The following is a 14,508-nucleotide window of genomic DNA, read 5'->3' as shown; positions in this document are numbered from 1 at the left end:
CAACAATGTATTATCACTGGGTTGTATTATATGGAGTGTGGTGAACTCAAAATGGAGATGTGTCAGACTGGTTGCCATTCTGTTGGTGCTTGACTACAATGACAGGGAGTTGGCCAATGAAGAAACAGTGATAACCAGGTTGAAGGTGTGACACTGTATTGGGCTTACCTTGTTCCTTGGTGTCCGACTAGTCGAATAACGGGTTGGAACGTATGTTTACACTACCTGCCCAGGTAAACTTTGGGCCCTAGTTACATCCTACAACCAGAGTTGATCCTAGTCAGGTCCCATTGACAGGAGAAAATTCCTGTTTGCCCCAGAAATAGAACCCACTCTCACACCCTCTCCCTCCCCTCTCTCTCTTTCTCTCCCTCCCTCTCTGTTCCAGAACACGGATGACATATTGGTAGCGTCTGCTGAGTGTCCCAGCGATGACGAGGACTTGGAGGAGTGTGAGCCTGGAAATGGTGAGTCCACTCTGGGGGTTCTGTGTCCACTACAGGGGGTCCATCAGCCCAGCAGAGACCCACAAGAACAGAAACAGCTAGCTCCCCTAACCCACTTGTTTCTACTACTGTGACCCCATGACCTCTCATATGCAGCTCTGATTGGCCAGATGTACACCCACCCTGGTTTCTCATTGGCTAAGATCTCAACGTGGCGCAGTGACAGCTCCAAAGTCTCCCGAGCCATCTGCAAGGTAGCCTAGCATCCTAATTGGGTAGCTGCAGGTGTTAGACGAGCTGCACCAATCAGCATCTTAACGGGGCCGGACAGATTCAACATTGAACTCCTCTTGACCGTCCGCCTCACAGTGGCGGCTGAATGGACTCGGAGCTGAGCAATGTCGCAACTTGAACAGAAAGGTCAAATGAACTTCTGACACGGGATGGACGGGGGTGTGAAAAGGGCAGGATGTTGATAGATTTTACCGTGGTTTCAGGACACTGGCTGGTTGCCTGTGCGCTGGCCGGTTGCCTGGGAACTGCCAAGAACTCTTACATGCATCATAATGCTAAGACTGCCAGAGCTAAGTTCCACTGGGCATGTTTATGTGTTCTCCAGTGAAGACTCAAATCAAATGCTTTACCTACAGCAACCTAGGAGGTCTAGAAATAACCTTTATAAAATATTTAGTTAACGTTCCGTTTTTTGATCTTGTTTTCATTTGATGTGGAATAGAACTCTGCAAAGATTACATTACGTTTGACAATTTTTACTCAATAGATGTTAAGGTGTTTAAAAAACCACATGAAAATCGTATTACACCTTAATTAAGTGGGTGGAGATTATGGGAATCACTGTGCTTACTAGGTAATACTGATCTACACTAAGCCGAAATATTCGACACTAGATCAATTCTCTGTGTGGTTTCACTGTAGGTGGTGGATGCCGAAATAGAGGTGTTATCAGAATGAGAAACGATAGTTTTTCGGTAGCTGTCCAGAAGACAGAGCAGTACCACACAGCTCCTGATAGACACTAGGCTGTCTCTCACACTATTGTCGGGGAAAGTTTCTACTCAGTCTGGCCTTCCCTGCGAGACAGAACATCACACACACACACACACACATTTATCCTCCACACACACACACATTATGTTCTGTAACCCTTTCCATTTTAGTCATTTAGCAGATGCTCTTATCCAGAGCGACTTACAGTGAGTGCATCTTAAGATAGCTAGGTGAGACAACCACATATCACAGTCGTAGTAGGGGTGGCAACAGCCTGAATCCCTCCTAGAAAACAAAACCCCTGTGAGAGACCTAGCATTATCTGATGTGAGCCAATGACTGGGGAGATCTACCTCTCAAATGAGCCAATGACTGGAGAGATCTACCTCTCATATGAGCCAATGACTGGGGAGATCTACCTCTCATATGAGCCAATGACTGGGGAGATCTACCTCTCAAATGACCCAATGACTGGAGAGATCTACCTCTCAAATGAGCCAATGACTGGGGAGATCTACCTCTCAAATGAGCCAATGACTGGAGAGATCTACCTCTCAAATGAGCCAATGACTGGGGAGATCTACCTCTCATATGAACCGGCTGCAGGGGCATTGTAACTCTCTGAAGGCTTTTCAGTGGAGTCCAAAGGGAAAGAAACACACACACACACACATACACACACACACACACATACACAGACACACATGGAAGCACACATATCAAAACACACATACAAAGTTAAAGAAGGGGAACAGGCGACAGAGAGGGAGAGAGTGAGACCGATCATGAAAGAAAGAAGCGGCCACAGAAAGACAGTGAGAGAGAGGGGTGGAAAGCCACATCTTGGAGGAGTGATTGGCGTTGAGATGTGCGTCACGTCTCCTTGCTCTCCGACGAGAGAGGGAGCGACAGAGAAAGAGAGAAAGAGATGTTGGATCCCTCCCTGCGTAACGTCTGAGTTTTCTATCTGCCCTGCCTGCCTCTCCCACCGGGCTAATTAATATTTGGCCTCGTTAGACTTGCTGTAATTACATCATCCAACCGAGCCTGGATTTGGTTTCGTTCACTTTTAATGAGCCCCAGACAGAATAGGAAGAATACATAGCAGGGCTCCTTTAACAAAGCCCTGCTATCTACACCACAGCATCGGCTTTGGAGGACTCACGCACATAGTCACACAAAGAGATACAGATAGTTCCAGTCTTCTCTCTTTATTTAACTAGGCAAATCAGTTAAGAACAAATTCTTATTTACAATGACAGCCTACGAACCGTGGGTTAACTGCCTTGTTCAGGGGCAGATTGACAGATTTGATCTAGCAACCTTTCGGTTACTGGCCCAATGCTCTAACCACTAGGCTACCTGCCGCCCTTTAGCCTGCTAACAATCTACCCCTCTCTCTCTCTCCCTCTGTCTCTCTACTTCTCTCTCTACCTCTCTCTCTACCTCTCCCTACATCTCTCCACCTCTCTCTACCTCTACCTCTCTCTACCTCTCCTTACCTCTACCTCTCTCTACCTCTCTCTACCTCTACTTCTCGCTACCTCTCTCTCCCTCCCTCTGTCTCTCTACCTCTCTCTTTCACTCTCCCTCTCTCTCTCCCTTTCACTCTCCCTCTCTCTCTCCCCCTCTCTCTCCCTCTCACTCTCTCCCTCTCTCTCTCTACCTCTCTCTCTCTCCCACACATGTACACTACAGTAATATCTCATGAGAGGGACAGGTGACAGTGCTGTCACAGAGCTCCAAGTCAGTGAGATGGAAGGTTCAGTTTCCTTTAAAGGTGCCCTATGCAGAAATCGTGGCGCAATTTCCTGGTTGCAAAAATTCTAATAGTTCACCTAATTTCAGTTTATGTGACTAAGCAAGCAAGTATAATGTATATAATCATTGTATCACCTAAGCCGATGTGAAATATGTTTTCCATAACCAAACATATTGTATTTCCAGCTGTTTGAAGCTGGTGTACAAAACCCAAAAGTAAAATATGCAAAAATGAAACTTAAGAACGGGAATCATAGAAATACTGCACATAGAACAGACATACCGCTTCTTAGACTTGCTTTCAATGAGAATGGCAGATCTATAACACACATTTATATGTGAATTTGGTCAGGTTCCCACAATGTTACATACTGCAGCTTTAAAGAACAAATGGTGGGGCAGAAATAACTTTGGTCAAACTGAACCATTGAGAACAGTGGGTATCTGTATGGTGATGTTGATATAGACTGAGTGTACCAAACATTAGGAACACCAGCTCTTTATTTTATGACATAGACTGACCAGGTGAATCCAGGTGAAAGCTATGATCCCTTATTGAAGTCACCTGTTAAATCCACTTCAGTCAGTGTAGATGAAGAGGAGGAGACAGGTTAAATAAGGAATATTAAGCCTTGAGACAATTGAGACATGGATTGTGTATGTGTGCCATTCAGAGGGTGAATGGGCAAGACAAAAGAGATAATTGAAAAGTTACCTCATTAATTATATTCATATATTTCATTTCTTCTTGCAGATGTATTATACAGTGTCTGAATTCAGATTTTCAGATGAATGTACACACTTATGCTGGTTGATACTACATATATATTTCCATGTGTCAAAAGACTATATTTGAGGCATTTTCTGTGCATCAATATATAGTATATTGTCTGTCTTAGGAGGTACATCAAATCCAATATGCTCACTGAGGCAGAATATCAACTAGCTTCAACTCCACTCGCCAAAGGAAACAAACGCTGCAGCCATATCAAAATCAAAATGAATTATTGTTCCAAAAATCACATAAAAACTGTGAAAAGGTGTAAACAAATGTTGTTTGCCAGATTAATGTCACTTTTTCTTACTCTTTAGTCCTTAATGAGATTGTGGTTTTAAATACCGTTGTGGATTTTAAACTAAAATACTAAAATATTTCAGTAAATATTAGTAAGAGATGAGAAGACTGACTGTGATGGAGAGAGAGCGAGAGGGGACAAAGCAGACAAGATGGAGAGAAAAGAGGGAGATAGAAAAATCAAACGAGAGGTAAACAGGTTGATATTTCATACGTTGACTCAGCCCAGGATCAAACAGAGGTAAATAGGTTGATAATTCATACGTTGACTCAGCCCAGGATCAAACATTGGTAAATACGTTGATATTTCATACGTTGACCCTCTAATTTGCGTCACGCTGAGGTAGAAACACTAGGCTGCCGACCAAGCCAAAACCAGGGAGAATTCATGGGACCCATCCAGAAGTGCATTGTGGGACGGAGCAATCCGTAATCAATCAGGCGGGGTGAACGTAGTTTCATCAATCAACGTCAGAATACATTACCCTCCCTCAGGACGTAGGACGGCATGTGTGGACTGTGTATTCAATTATTCACTGTCTATGTGAAAGGAAACGGTGTGCTTTTCGCTATTGAATGCGAACTAGGTCCAGACAAAGAACTTCTTAACTAAATCAAGGATGTAGTCTTCATGAAATGGATTATTACCCAGTATAGCAGACCATTGCAGAGATGGAGAATGCATTAGGTTAGACAGAGACTAGAAAATACCGATTTCTAATCTCGATTTCTAATCCACAACGTAATAGAAGCAATTGTTATGCAACGTACAAACTCTGAACAGTCAGTCGTTCAACCGTTAAAATTTCAAGTGGCTCAGGACGAGCCAACGTGATAGGCAGAATAACTAAGTCCCAGTGTTTGTTCAGGACGAGCCAACGTGATAGGCAGAATAACTAAAGTCCCAGTGTTTGTTCAGAACGAGCCAACGTGATAGGTAGAATAACTAAGTCCCAGTGTTTGTTCAGAACGAGCCAACGTGATAGGCAGAATAACTCAAATAAAATTTGATTTGATTTGAACTAAGTCCCAGTGCTTGTTCAGGACGAGCCAACGTGATAGGCAGAATAACTAAGTCCCAGTGTTTGTTCAGGACGAGCCAACGTGATAGGTAGAATAACTAAGTCCCAGTGTTTACATCAGTATCCATCTTTAACGATCTGCTTGCTTATTAGGGAAAATACACACCCCTTTGGAGTTTTGGTTTTAAAAAGGTGACTATTTCTCTAGTGCTGCGGAGAGGACCGACACAGGCAACACAGCAGGCTGGCCTAACTAGTGGAAAAGCTCAGACTCTCTCAACAGGTCAAATCATTTCACAATGGAGTGAGTAAAGTGGATTTTCAATTTTCCAAACGAAGGGCAGTGTTATGGGTTCTCTATGGGTTCTTGGCAGTTCTCATTGTGACGATGACCGGAGCGTTTGAAGCCTGTTTGAACAAGTCCATTCACACCAGCTGATTCATCATACGGCCAATGGCGTGGCTGTGTGGCCAACCTATGGGTGCGAACTGACCAATCAGAAGCTGCATATGCCGTTACAGGGCACAGTCATGGGAAGGGGAAGTATATCAGAGGTGTTGACAGGACTGTGTCCAGACAAAGAAACACTCAGTGAAGAGATGAGCGAGTCAGGTGCAGCTGTACATGTAGACATCTGTGTTTGAGGGTTGAGAACCCATTATCTTCTCCATCCTGTGGTTAACAGTAACTTCTCCTATCATGGCACCAATGACAAAGCTTATGGCACACGCTAAAGCTGTGAATTCTGTGGCCAGTAGAGAGTGGTGGTATCGTTTGCAGGGGTGGTCCTCTCAAAATGCTTTTGCATACTCATTTATGATAATTAGGCCCGAAGGCCTGCAACATATTTGAGAAGAATGTGAACAGTAATAAATGACTGTACTTTCGAAGGAAGTCTTGGATTCACATTAGAAGCAGGTGCACAAAGACTCTTTAACAATTCCTTTAACCAAGTGTCACTTTTCCCCAGCTATATTCTGTAGACACAATGAGCAGCTCCAGCAGATGCATAGCTGCTTTAGGTTTTCTCACAACACTCTTTCAGTGTCAGACACCTATAACTGGGCCACGCGGTAGCGGAACGCAGTGAGGGATAGTCGGCCTACAGAGAAGCAGGGGGACAGCGAGGCATCGCGTTGGCACAATTTCCGTCAGATAGACAGATGGCGAGGTAAAGATACACTACATTACCAAAAGTATGTGGACAAACATCTCATTCCAAAATCCTAGGTATTAATATGGAGTTGGTGCCCCCTTTGCTACTATAACAGCCTCCACTCTTCTGGGAAGGCTTTCCACTAGATGTTGGAACATTGCTGCGGGGACTTGCTTCCATTCAGCCACAAGAGCATTAGTGAGGTCGGGCAATGATGTTGGACAATTAGGCCTGGCTTGCAGTCGGCGTTCCAATTCATCCAAAAGGTGTTTGATGGGGTTGAGGTCAGGGCTCTGTGCAGGCCAGTCAAGTTCTTCCACACCGATCTCGACAAACCATTTCTGTATGGACCTCGCTTTGTGCACAGGGGCATTGTCATACTGAAACAGGAAAGGGCCTTCCCCAAACTGTTGCCACAAAGATGGAAGCACAGAATCATCTAGAATGTCATTGTATGCTGTAGCATTAAGATTTCCCTTCACTGGAAATAAGGGGCCCGAACCATGAAAAACAGCCCCAGACCATTATTCCTCCTCCACCAAACTGTACGTTTGGCAATATGCATTTGGGCAGGTAGCGTTCTCCTGGCATCCGCCAAACCCAGATTCGTCCATCGGACTGCCAAGTGGTGAAGCGTAATTCATTACACTCAAGAAAGCGTTTCCACTGCTCCAGAGTCCAATGGCGGCGAGCTTTACACCACTCCAGCCAACAGTTGTCATTGCGCTTGTATGCGGCTGCTCGGCCAAACCTATTTCATTTTGGAACTCGGTAGTAAGTGTTGCAACCGAGGACAATTTTTACGCACTACACGCTTCAGCACTCGGCTGTCCCATTCTGTGAGCTTGTGTGGCCGACCACTTCGTGCCTGAACTGTTGTTGCTCCTAGACGCTTCGCAATATCAGCACTTACAGTTGACCGGGGCAGCTCTGACGAACTGACTTGTTGAAAAGGTGGCATCCTATGACGGTGTCACGTTGAAAGTGACTGAGCTCTTCAGTAAGGGCATTCTATTGCCAATGTTTGTCTATGGAGATTGCATGGCTGTGTGCTCGATTTTATACACCTGTCAACAACGGGTATGGCTGAAATAGCCAAATCCACTCATTTGAAAGGGTGTCCACATACTTTTGTATATGTAGTGAAGCTGCACCTCCATCTTATCTAGACACTCAGAGAAGAAGCTAACTATCTCTAGAGTCCAGAAAGAGGGAAAGTAGGAAACGTTTGAAAGATAACTCAGAATCTGACATGTTTACAGAATATGTATGACCAGTCATCTTAGAATCTATAGTGCTATCTTATTTGGGCTAATGGTTCATTCATTTTCTCTGTGAATTTTTCTCTTTTCCTCAAATATGCCACCACTTTCTTCAAAGGTGTATCTTAACCTTCAGACACAGAGAAACACGCATAAAAGTAGGCACCTTTATGTTGCCAGGGTAACACAGCGGCCATTTTGGCTGTGCGGTAGGAGTTGTATGAGTTGGGAATGGGCTGGATCCTATAAGGTTGAATACTGACTAACTTTTCTCTTCTCAGCATTCATGTTTTTACTCCTTTTCAAGGCCTGTTTTTGTGCGCTGTGTATTATTGTTGATAATCTTTTGTAAGGTTTTGTGTAAAAGTTGCTCTATAACCCTTCTGAAAGTCCCTTGTCCTACTAATTGTGGGGTTGTCAGGAAAAATGTGGCTTGAGGGACTTGAGCGCTGGTGTGATATGTTGGCCTGGGGGTGACAAATACACCCCAAAATACCCTCGATACACATTTCTAGGCTCCTCCACACTCACTCGCTTTATCCGATCCCTATTCTGTTTAGATACATTAATTTACCTCATCAACTCAAGAAAGGCCCAGCGTTAAGACTATGTATGATTCATGTTATGGACATTTCTGTGGCTCACATTACCAATGTCCATAAAGAGAAATGTCATAACCTTTCAAATTGCCCCCTAACATTTGTGCTAATTGTTTCTGGGATTGTGACGCTAACACGATTACGGGATGCGGCAGAGGGTAGCAAATAGTTTTTCGAAGAAGGAATGTAACTTGTTATTTATGTTGTGCTATGTACTGCTAACACTTTCCTAGTATGTTATTGGCACTCCTATGTTTGACTCAATGATTTTGTCCTGACTTAACTTCAAAGCAATGTACTGATGTGTAACACCCTAAAATGTTTTATTAACTGTGGGTGTGATTATATTACAAAGGACAAAAAAGTAGTTTGCAAAATCATTCAATTCCCCTCTAAGACTGAATATGAAGGCATAGAGATCCGGGTAAGACAGAAAGATCTGAGAAATTGTTAACTGTGTCAAGTGATAATTGAGAATAGGATTTCTTCATGTCCCATGTTTTAGCATATCTAGTGGGAGGATATGGGTGTTGGGACCATATCTGTAGACTGTGTTTCAGGGTAGAAACTAGGGGAATCAGTTTCCCCCAGCTGGTCTTTAGAGTTTGAATACAGATCACCATGCCCCCAGGCGGAATGGGATTTGAACCATTCTTCATGAAAACTGAAAAACACAATGAATTATTCAGATAATTATTTTATTTTTCACACAAAAAATAAAATAAAAAGAAATGGGGGGAAAGTTGTTTATCACTATCCGAGAACAATCTTACACAGCTTTCTTTTTGTAATTTTTTTTTTCATGCAAAAATCATGCGGCCAATTTGTTGATGTAAGTGACCTGAACTCCGTGGTTTGCTATCTTATTTAACCCAAAGAAAAACTGAAAGCTAGCGTAGAAATAGAACAGCATAGACAGGCAGATAGAGAAGGATAACTTGTATCTAATAGATGTTGATATGTTGTTTAGTCTTTTAAACATGTACAGTAACATATCTGTTTAGTCATGTCCAGTCTAGCGTCAGGGAGATATCAGGAATAGCAGAATATGTATTATTATCTTTATACTATGTATTGTACAACTGTTTAGTCAACTTAACTCTTTAAATAGAAGACTAGAGACTAACTAAACTAGCTTTAGAACTAACCTCATGTTAGGTTTTAGTGATGTTCTAATAATGGTTTTGGTGTTTTCATTTGAACTGTTGTTGCTTTTCTATTTTGGTCCCGAGGAGGTGCCCTCAGTTTCTCACTAACGCTCTCTTCCCTCCGTTGTCTCTTTCTTGTCCTAGGAGGTGAATTAGTGTTGCCCATTATAACTGTGGACTCCCTAGACCCCCCCTACGCCACCCGCTACCCCGTAATCCCCCCGCCCCCCACCTACCGCCCCTTCCTCGAAACCACCAAAGAATCCCTCCCCCTGCCCAATGGCCGCCCCCCCTGCCCACTGGATCAGGAGGACTGCGAGGAGGCGGGACCCATCGAGGTGTCCGCCTACGGCTCGGGCGAGATGACCGAGTCGGACGATGAGGACTATTACAAAAACTCCCCCCTCGTCACCGATAGGACGGTCCTCCCCCCTCCCCCCAACGAGGGCAGCGTCCAAAACCCCCGCGACCGTCACTTCTCCCACCGGACCCCTAACTCCCACCGCCCCCCCTTGTCGTCCACCCCCACGGCCAACCCCGACCAGCTAGGCCCCAGGCTCAACAAGCCAGGCGGCAGTAGCAGCAACATTCCTGCCGGCAAGATGAACACCCGGGATCAGGTGCTGCTGCCGCCCGCCCACCCCTCCTCCGACCCTGACCGCCACCGCCACGTCCCGGGCGTAACCTACCCTCCCAATTTCCCCCATGTGCCCACCCCAGACCCCACATCCCCGGAGAGAGGAGGGCCTCCCGGCGCGGTAGAGGTGATTAGGGAGTCCACCAGCACCACGGGCATGGTGGTGGGCATCGTGGCGGCCGCCGCCCTCTGCATCCTCATCCTGCTCTACGCCATGTACAAGTACCGTAACCGGGACGAGGGCTCCTACCAGGTGGACCAGAGCCGTAACTACATCAGTAACTCGGCCACGCAGAGCAACGGCACACTGGTGAAGGAGAAGCAGCCAGGCACAGCCAAGACAACCATCAAGAACAAGAAGAACAAAGACAAGGAGTACTATGTCTGAGACCGGCCTAGCCAGACACAGAGGACGAAAGGAGACGCACAGAGAGAGGGAGGGGCGGAGAGGAGGAGAGAGGGAAGAGTTGAAGGTATAGGTTGGAGAGAGGCACTAGATGAACTGACAACTGTAGAGTAATGAGTCAAATCTTTGTTGGCAGAGTTTTATTTTGTTTAGTATAGAGGTAACCTTACTGACAAAATTACCTCCTAGCTTTCCTTCTCAACCCATATAGAGCCTAAAGCAGAGAGATAAAAGATGAGATTAGAAAAGCAACATATTTCATTAGATCTACACATACTCGTTTTTAACTACATTTATTACAAAAAACATGTGGTATTTTTCTCCATTACAGTAATATTCTTTCTCACATGGCCGTATAACCTTCTTTTTTTTTAAACACAGAGAGACAAAGTCTTGGCTACAACAAATGGCTGCCAAACCTCGCTCAATGCAACATAATTTTGTGCCAATCGCCAGACCCAGAGCTCATGCTACAATGGAGCCAGCTAATCCAGCAGCGTTTTAAAGGGTATTGTATTGTATATAGCCTCCAATCAGAGTTAAGCATGGGGCTACAGAGAGACACAGAGAAGGAAGAACCACCATCAGAATTAGAGCAGAGGCCTGTTGTTTGGTATCAGATGCTATGTAGCGGGTCAAAACAGTCAACAAGCTAACGGATTCAATCGTAAATGGGTTGATTCTATCTAAATAGATGGGTTTGTATTGGAAGTTGAAACTTCACTGCTAGCCAAGTATGATTACACAAAATGACTGCCAATATACAGAAACTAGGTGTCAAATCTGCCTTCTTCCCTCCTCCAAGTATTGAAACATCACCTCGCTCCTCTCGTAAAGTCTCTCTCGTTCTCTCCCCCTCCCCTTCTCTTTCACTCGTGCGCTCTCTTTCTCTCCATGTCTGCGGTCCCGAGGAACTGATGCGACATTATTCTGCTGTGTTTCAAGCATGTAGTATTAATTTACAAAAAAGAGATGACTATTTCTGTGGAGAAAAAAAAAATGATGACGCTGATTGATAACGTTTAACTAGCGCGTGAGAACAACAAAAACTCCAACCAACCAACGGATGCTACTTATTACGTTTTAGCTGCAAAACCAACTTCTGAGGCCAAAACCCTAGGTCGTCTTTCAGTTTTCCAACAGATAGGCTATCCGTCATGTGTTTTCTTCTGGGCTCCACACAGCATTTCCCCCTACTGAGCCCACTAATGCGGAGGAAGCAGCTCACGTCGTTACTATCAAACACAGACCAGAAACCAACCTCCAGCAGACAAACCGACTTTGTTCTAAATAAATATATATATGTATAGAAGTTTCAGAGAAAAAAAACCAATGGACCTAACTGAGAGCATAAGAGGAGAAATGTACCCGAATGCGTGTGTATCAGTGGACTGGGTGATAAATAACGAATTTGATGGACTATTGCTACTTTGACATGAGACCGATTTCCCCCCCCCCCCTGCCCCACCAATCATACATACTATGACCAACATTCAACGACAGTGGGAAACGCAGGTTTCTTTCCCTCAAAAAATGCGAGACATTTGATGGAAATTGTGAATTCATTTGCTGGAGTCCCACTGTCGCCCCCTAGTTTTGGGGGGAAAGCGTACGTTACCTTGGATCTGCGTTCTTGCCTCTCATTGGTCAAGACTGATGACAGCCAATGAGGGCAAGTCTAGTGAAAAACATTCAATGAGAAAAAGAATGACAGGACAAGGCGAACAGCAGATGGACAAGAACTCTACTAGTCCAATTTTCTCAACTATTAAAAAAGAAAACTGTACCATGAAAAGAAAAGAAAAACCTCAACAAAAAAAGTTTGTGCAATGTCTAAATATTTGAATCTCTCATCCCGTTACTAAGAAAATATGTGTTTTCCCTTCCTGTTTAGAGAAAAAATTATGACAAAGATAATTGATTCTGGGAAATTGGAAATTGATATATAATTGGTAATTGAGCAAATGTGATTTGGGTTACAAACATAAAACCGTGTTTTCTCCTTGTCAGTAGGGAGACAAGATACTTTCCTTTCCATCACTGCTGCCACCTCACTCTGTTTCTTTCCTAAATCAATCCCCCCATCCTTCATCCCCTTTACACACAATGGCAGATTGTATGTAACCATTCATTAACTGAAGACCGAACTGGGTCTTATCCATCTTCTATTTTCTATTGTTTTATATCTATCTCTATAACTGCTAGAGTCAAAACGGCTGCCAAGTCTGGAGACTGGCTCCATCCCATCCTTCTTCCTCATCCAGTTTGTCCGGTTTATGTTCCTCTCCATCCTCCTCCTCCCAGTATCTTCCTGTTCTTTCTAAATGTTATTGTAAAGTGTTCCAGTGAGATGACTCTAAATATGTGTACATTAACAGAGGGGAATACACTTGGTTATATACTTCTTATATCACTTGTTGTGTGGTCTGTTGGTCTCAGTCAGTCACATATATTCCAGATGTTGTTTTTCACGTCGAAGAGTGTTAACACAACACTTATTTCAACACTCCTACTTTAACACATACTTAACACTAAGGATCTCCTACTTTAACACGTACTTAACACTAAGTATCTCCCTACTTTAACACGTACATAACACTAAGTATCTCCCTACTTTAACACGTACTTAACACTAAGGATCTCCCTACTTTAACACGTACTTAACACTAAGTATCTCCCTACTTTAAGACGTACTTAACACTAAGTATCTCCGTACTTTAACACGTACTTAACACTAAGTATCTCCCTACTTTAACATGTACTTAACACTAAGGATCTTCTACTTTAACATGTACTTAACACTAGGTATCTCCCTACTTTAACACGTACTTAACACTAAGTATCTCCTACTTTAACACGTACTTAACACTAAGGACCTCCTACTTTAACATGTACTTAACACTAGGTATCTCCCTACTTTAACACGTACCTAACACTAAGTAGCTCCTTCTTTAACACGTACTTAACACTAAGTAGCTCCTTCTTTAACACGTACTTAACACTAAGTATCTCCGTACTTTAACACGTACTTAACACTAAGTATCTCCCTACTTTAACATGTACTTAACACTAAGGATCTTCTACTTTAACATGTACTTAACACTAGGTATCTCCCTACTTTAACACGTACTTAACACTAAGTAGCTCCTACTTTAACACGTACTTAACACTAAGGATCTCCTACTTTAACATGTACTTAACACTAGGTATCTCCCTACTTTAACACGTACCTAACACTAAGTAGCTCCTTCTTTAACACGTACTTAACACTAAGTAGCTCCTTCTTTAACACGTACTTAACACTAAGTAGCTCCCTACTTTAACACGTACTTAACACTAAGTAGCTCCTACTTTAACACGTACTTAACACTAAGGATCTCCTACTTTAACATGTACTTAACACTAGGTATCCCCCTACTTTAACACGTACTTAACACTAAGTATCTCCCTACTTTAAGACGTACTTAACACTAAGTATCCCCCTACTTTAACACGTACTTAACACTAAGTATCTCCCTACTTTAACACGTACTTAACACTAAGGATCTCCTACTTTAACATGTACTTAACACTAGGTATCTCCCTACTTTAACACGTACTTAACACTAAGGATCTCCTACTTTAACATGTACTTAACACTAGGTATCTCCCTACTTTAACACGTACTTAACACTAAGTAGCTCCTTCTTTAACACGTACTTAACACTAAGTAGCTCCTACTTTAACACGTACTTAACACTAAGTATATTCTACTTTAACACGTACTTAACACTAAGTATCTCCTTCTTTAACACATACATAACACTAAGTAGCTCCTACTTCCACTTACAGAAGTGGAACTTGAAGCTGGCGCTTTATAGGGACTAATGAGGCTAGATATTTAAGGTATTATTCCAGTATAATGCTAGTCCAGTACACCTGTCAGGAGTCGTTGTGAAGTCATTAATACACATGCACAGACATCACAACATAACAATCCTGTCTGCC

At 43.4% G+C, this 14,508-nt stretch overlaps 1 protein-coding gene across 17 annotated transcripts in view; it reads left to right on the top strand.

Moving 5' to 3' along the window:
* Nucleotides 1-12,929, top strand: part of LOC139534958 (neurexin-2-like) — a 1,135,712-nt gene extending 1,122,783 nt beyond the window's left edge. For 16 of the 17 annotated variants that reach the window (XM_071334534.1, XM_071334530.1, XM_071334533.1 and 13 more), the window contains 2 exons: nucleotides 389-467; nucleotides 9,623-12,929. In XM_071334534.1, coding sequence (XP_071190635.1) covers nucleotides 389-467; nucleotides 9,623-10,503 — 960 coding nt within the window. In that variant the 3' untranslated portion in view covers nucleotides 10,504-12,929. The remainder of the gene's footprint in view (nucleotides 1-388; nucleotides 468-9,622) is intronic. The other variant, XM_071334527.1, reaches the window with a different exon arrangement.
* The last annotated feature ends 1,579 nt before the right edge of the window (nucleotides 12,930-14,508 follow it).

Source organism: Salvelinus alpinus, chromosome 11 (assembly GCF_045679555.1).
Source record: "Salvelinus alpinus chromosome 11, SLU_Salpinus.1, whole genome shotgun sequence".
Taxonomy (NCBI): Eukaryota; Metazoa; Chordata; class Actinopteri; order Salmoniformes; family Salmonidae; genus Salvelinus; species Salvelinus alpinus.
This window is presented reverse-complemented; position numbering and strand designations above follow the sequence as displayed.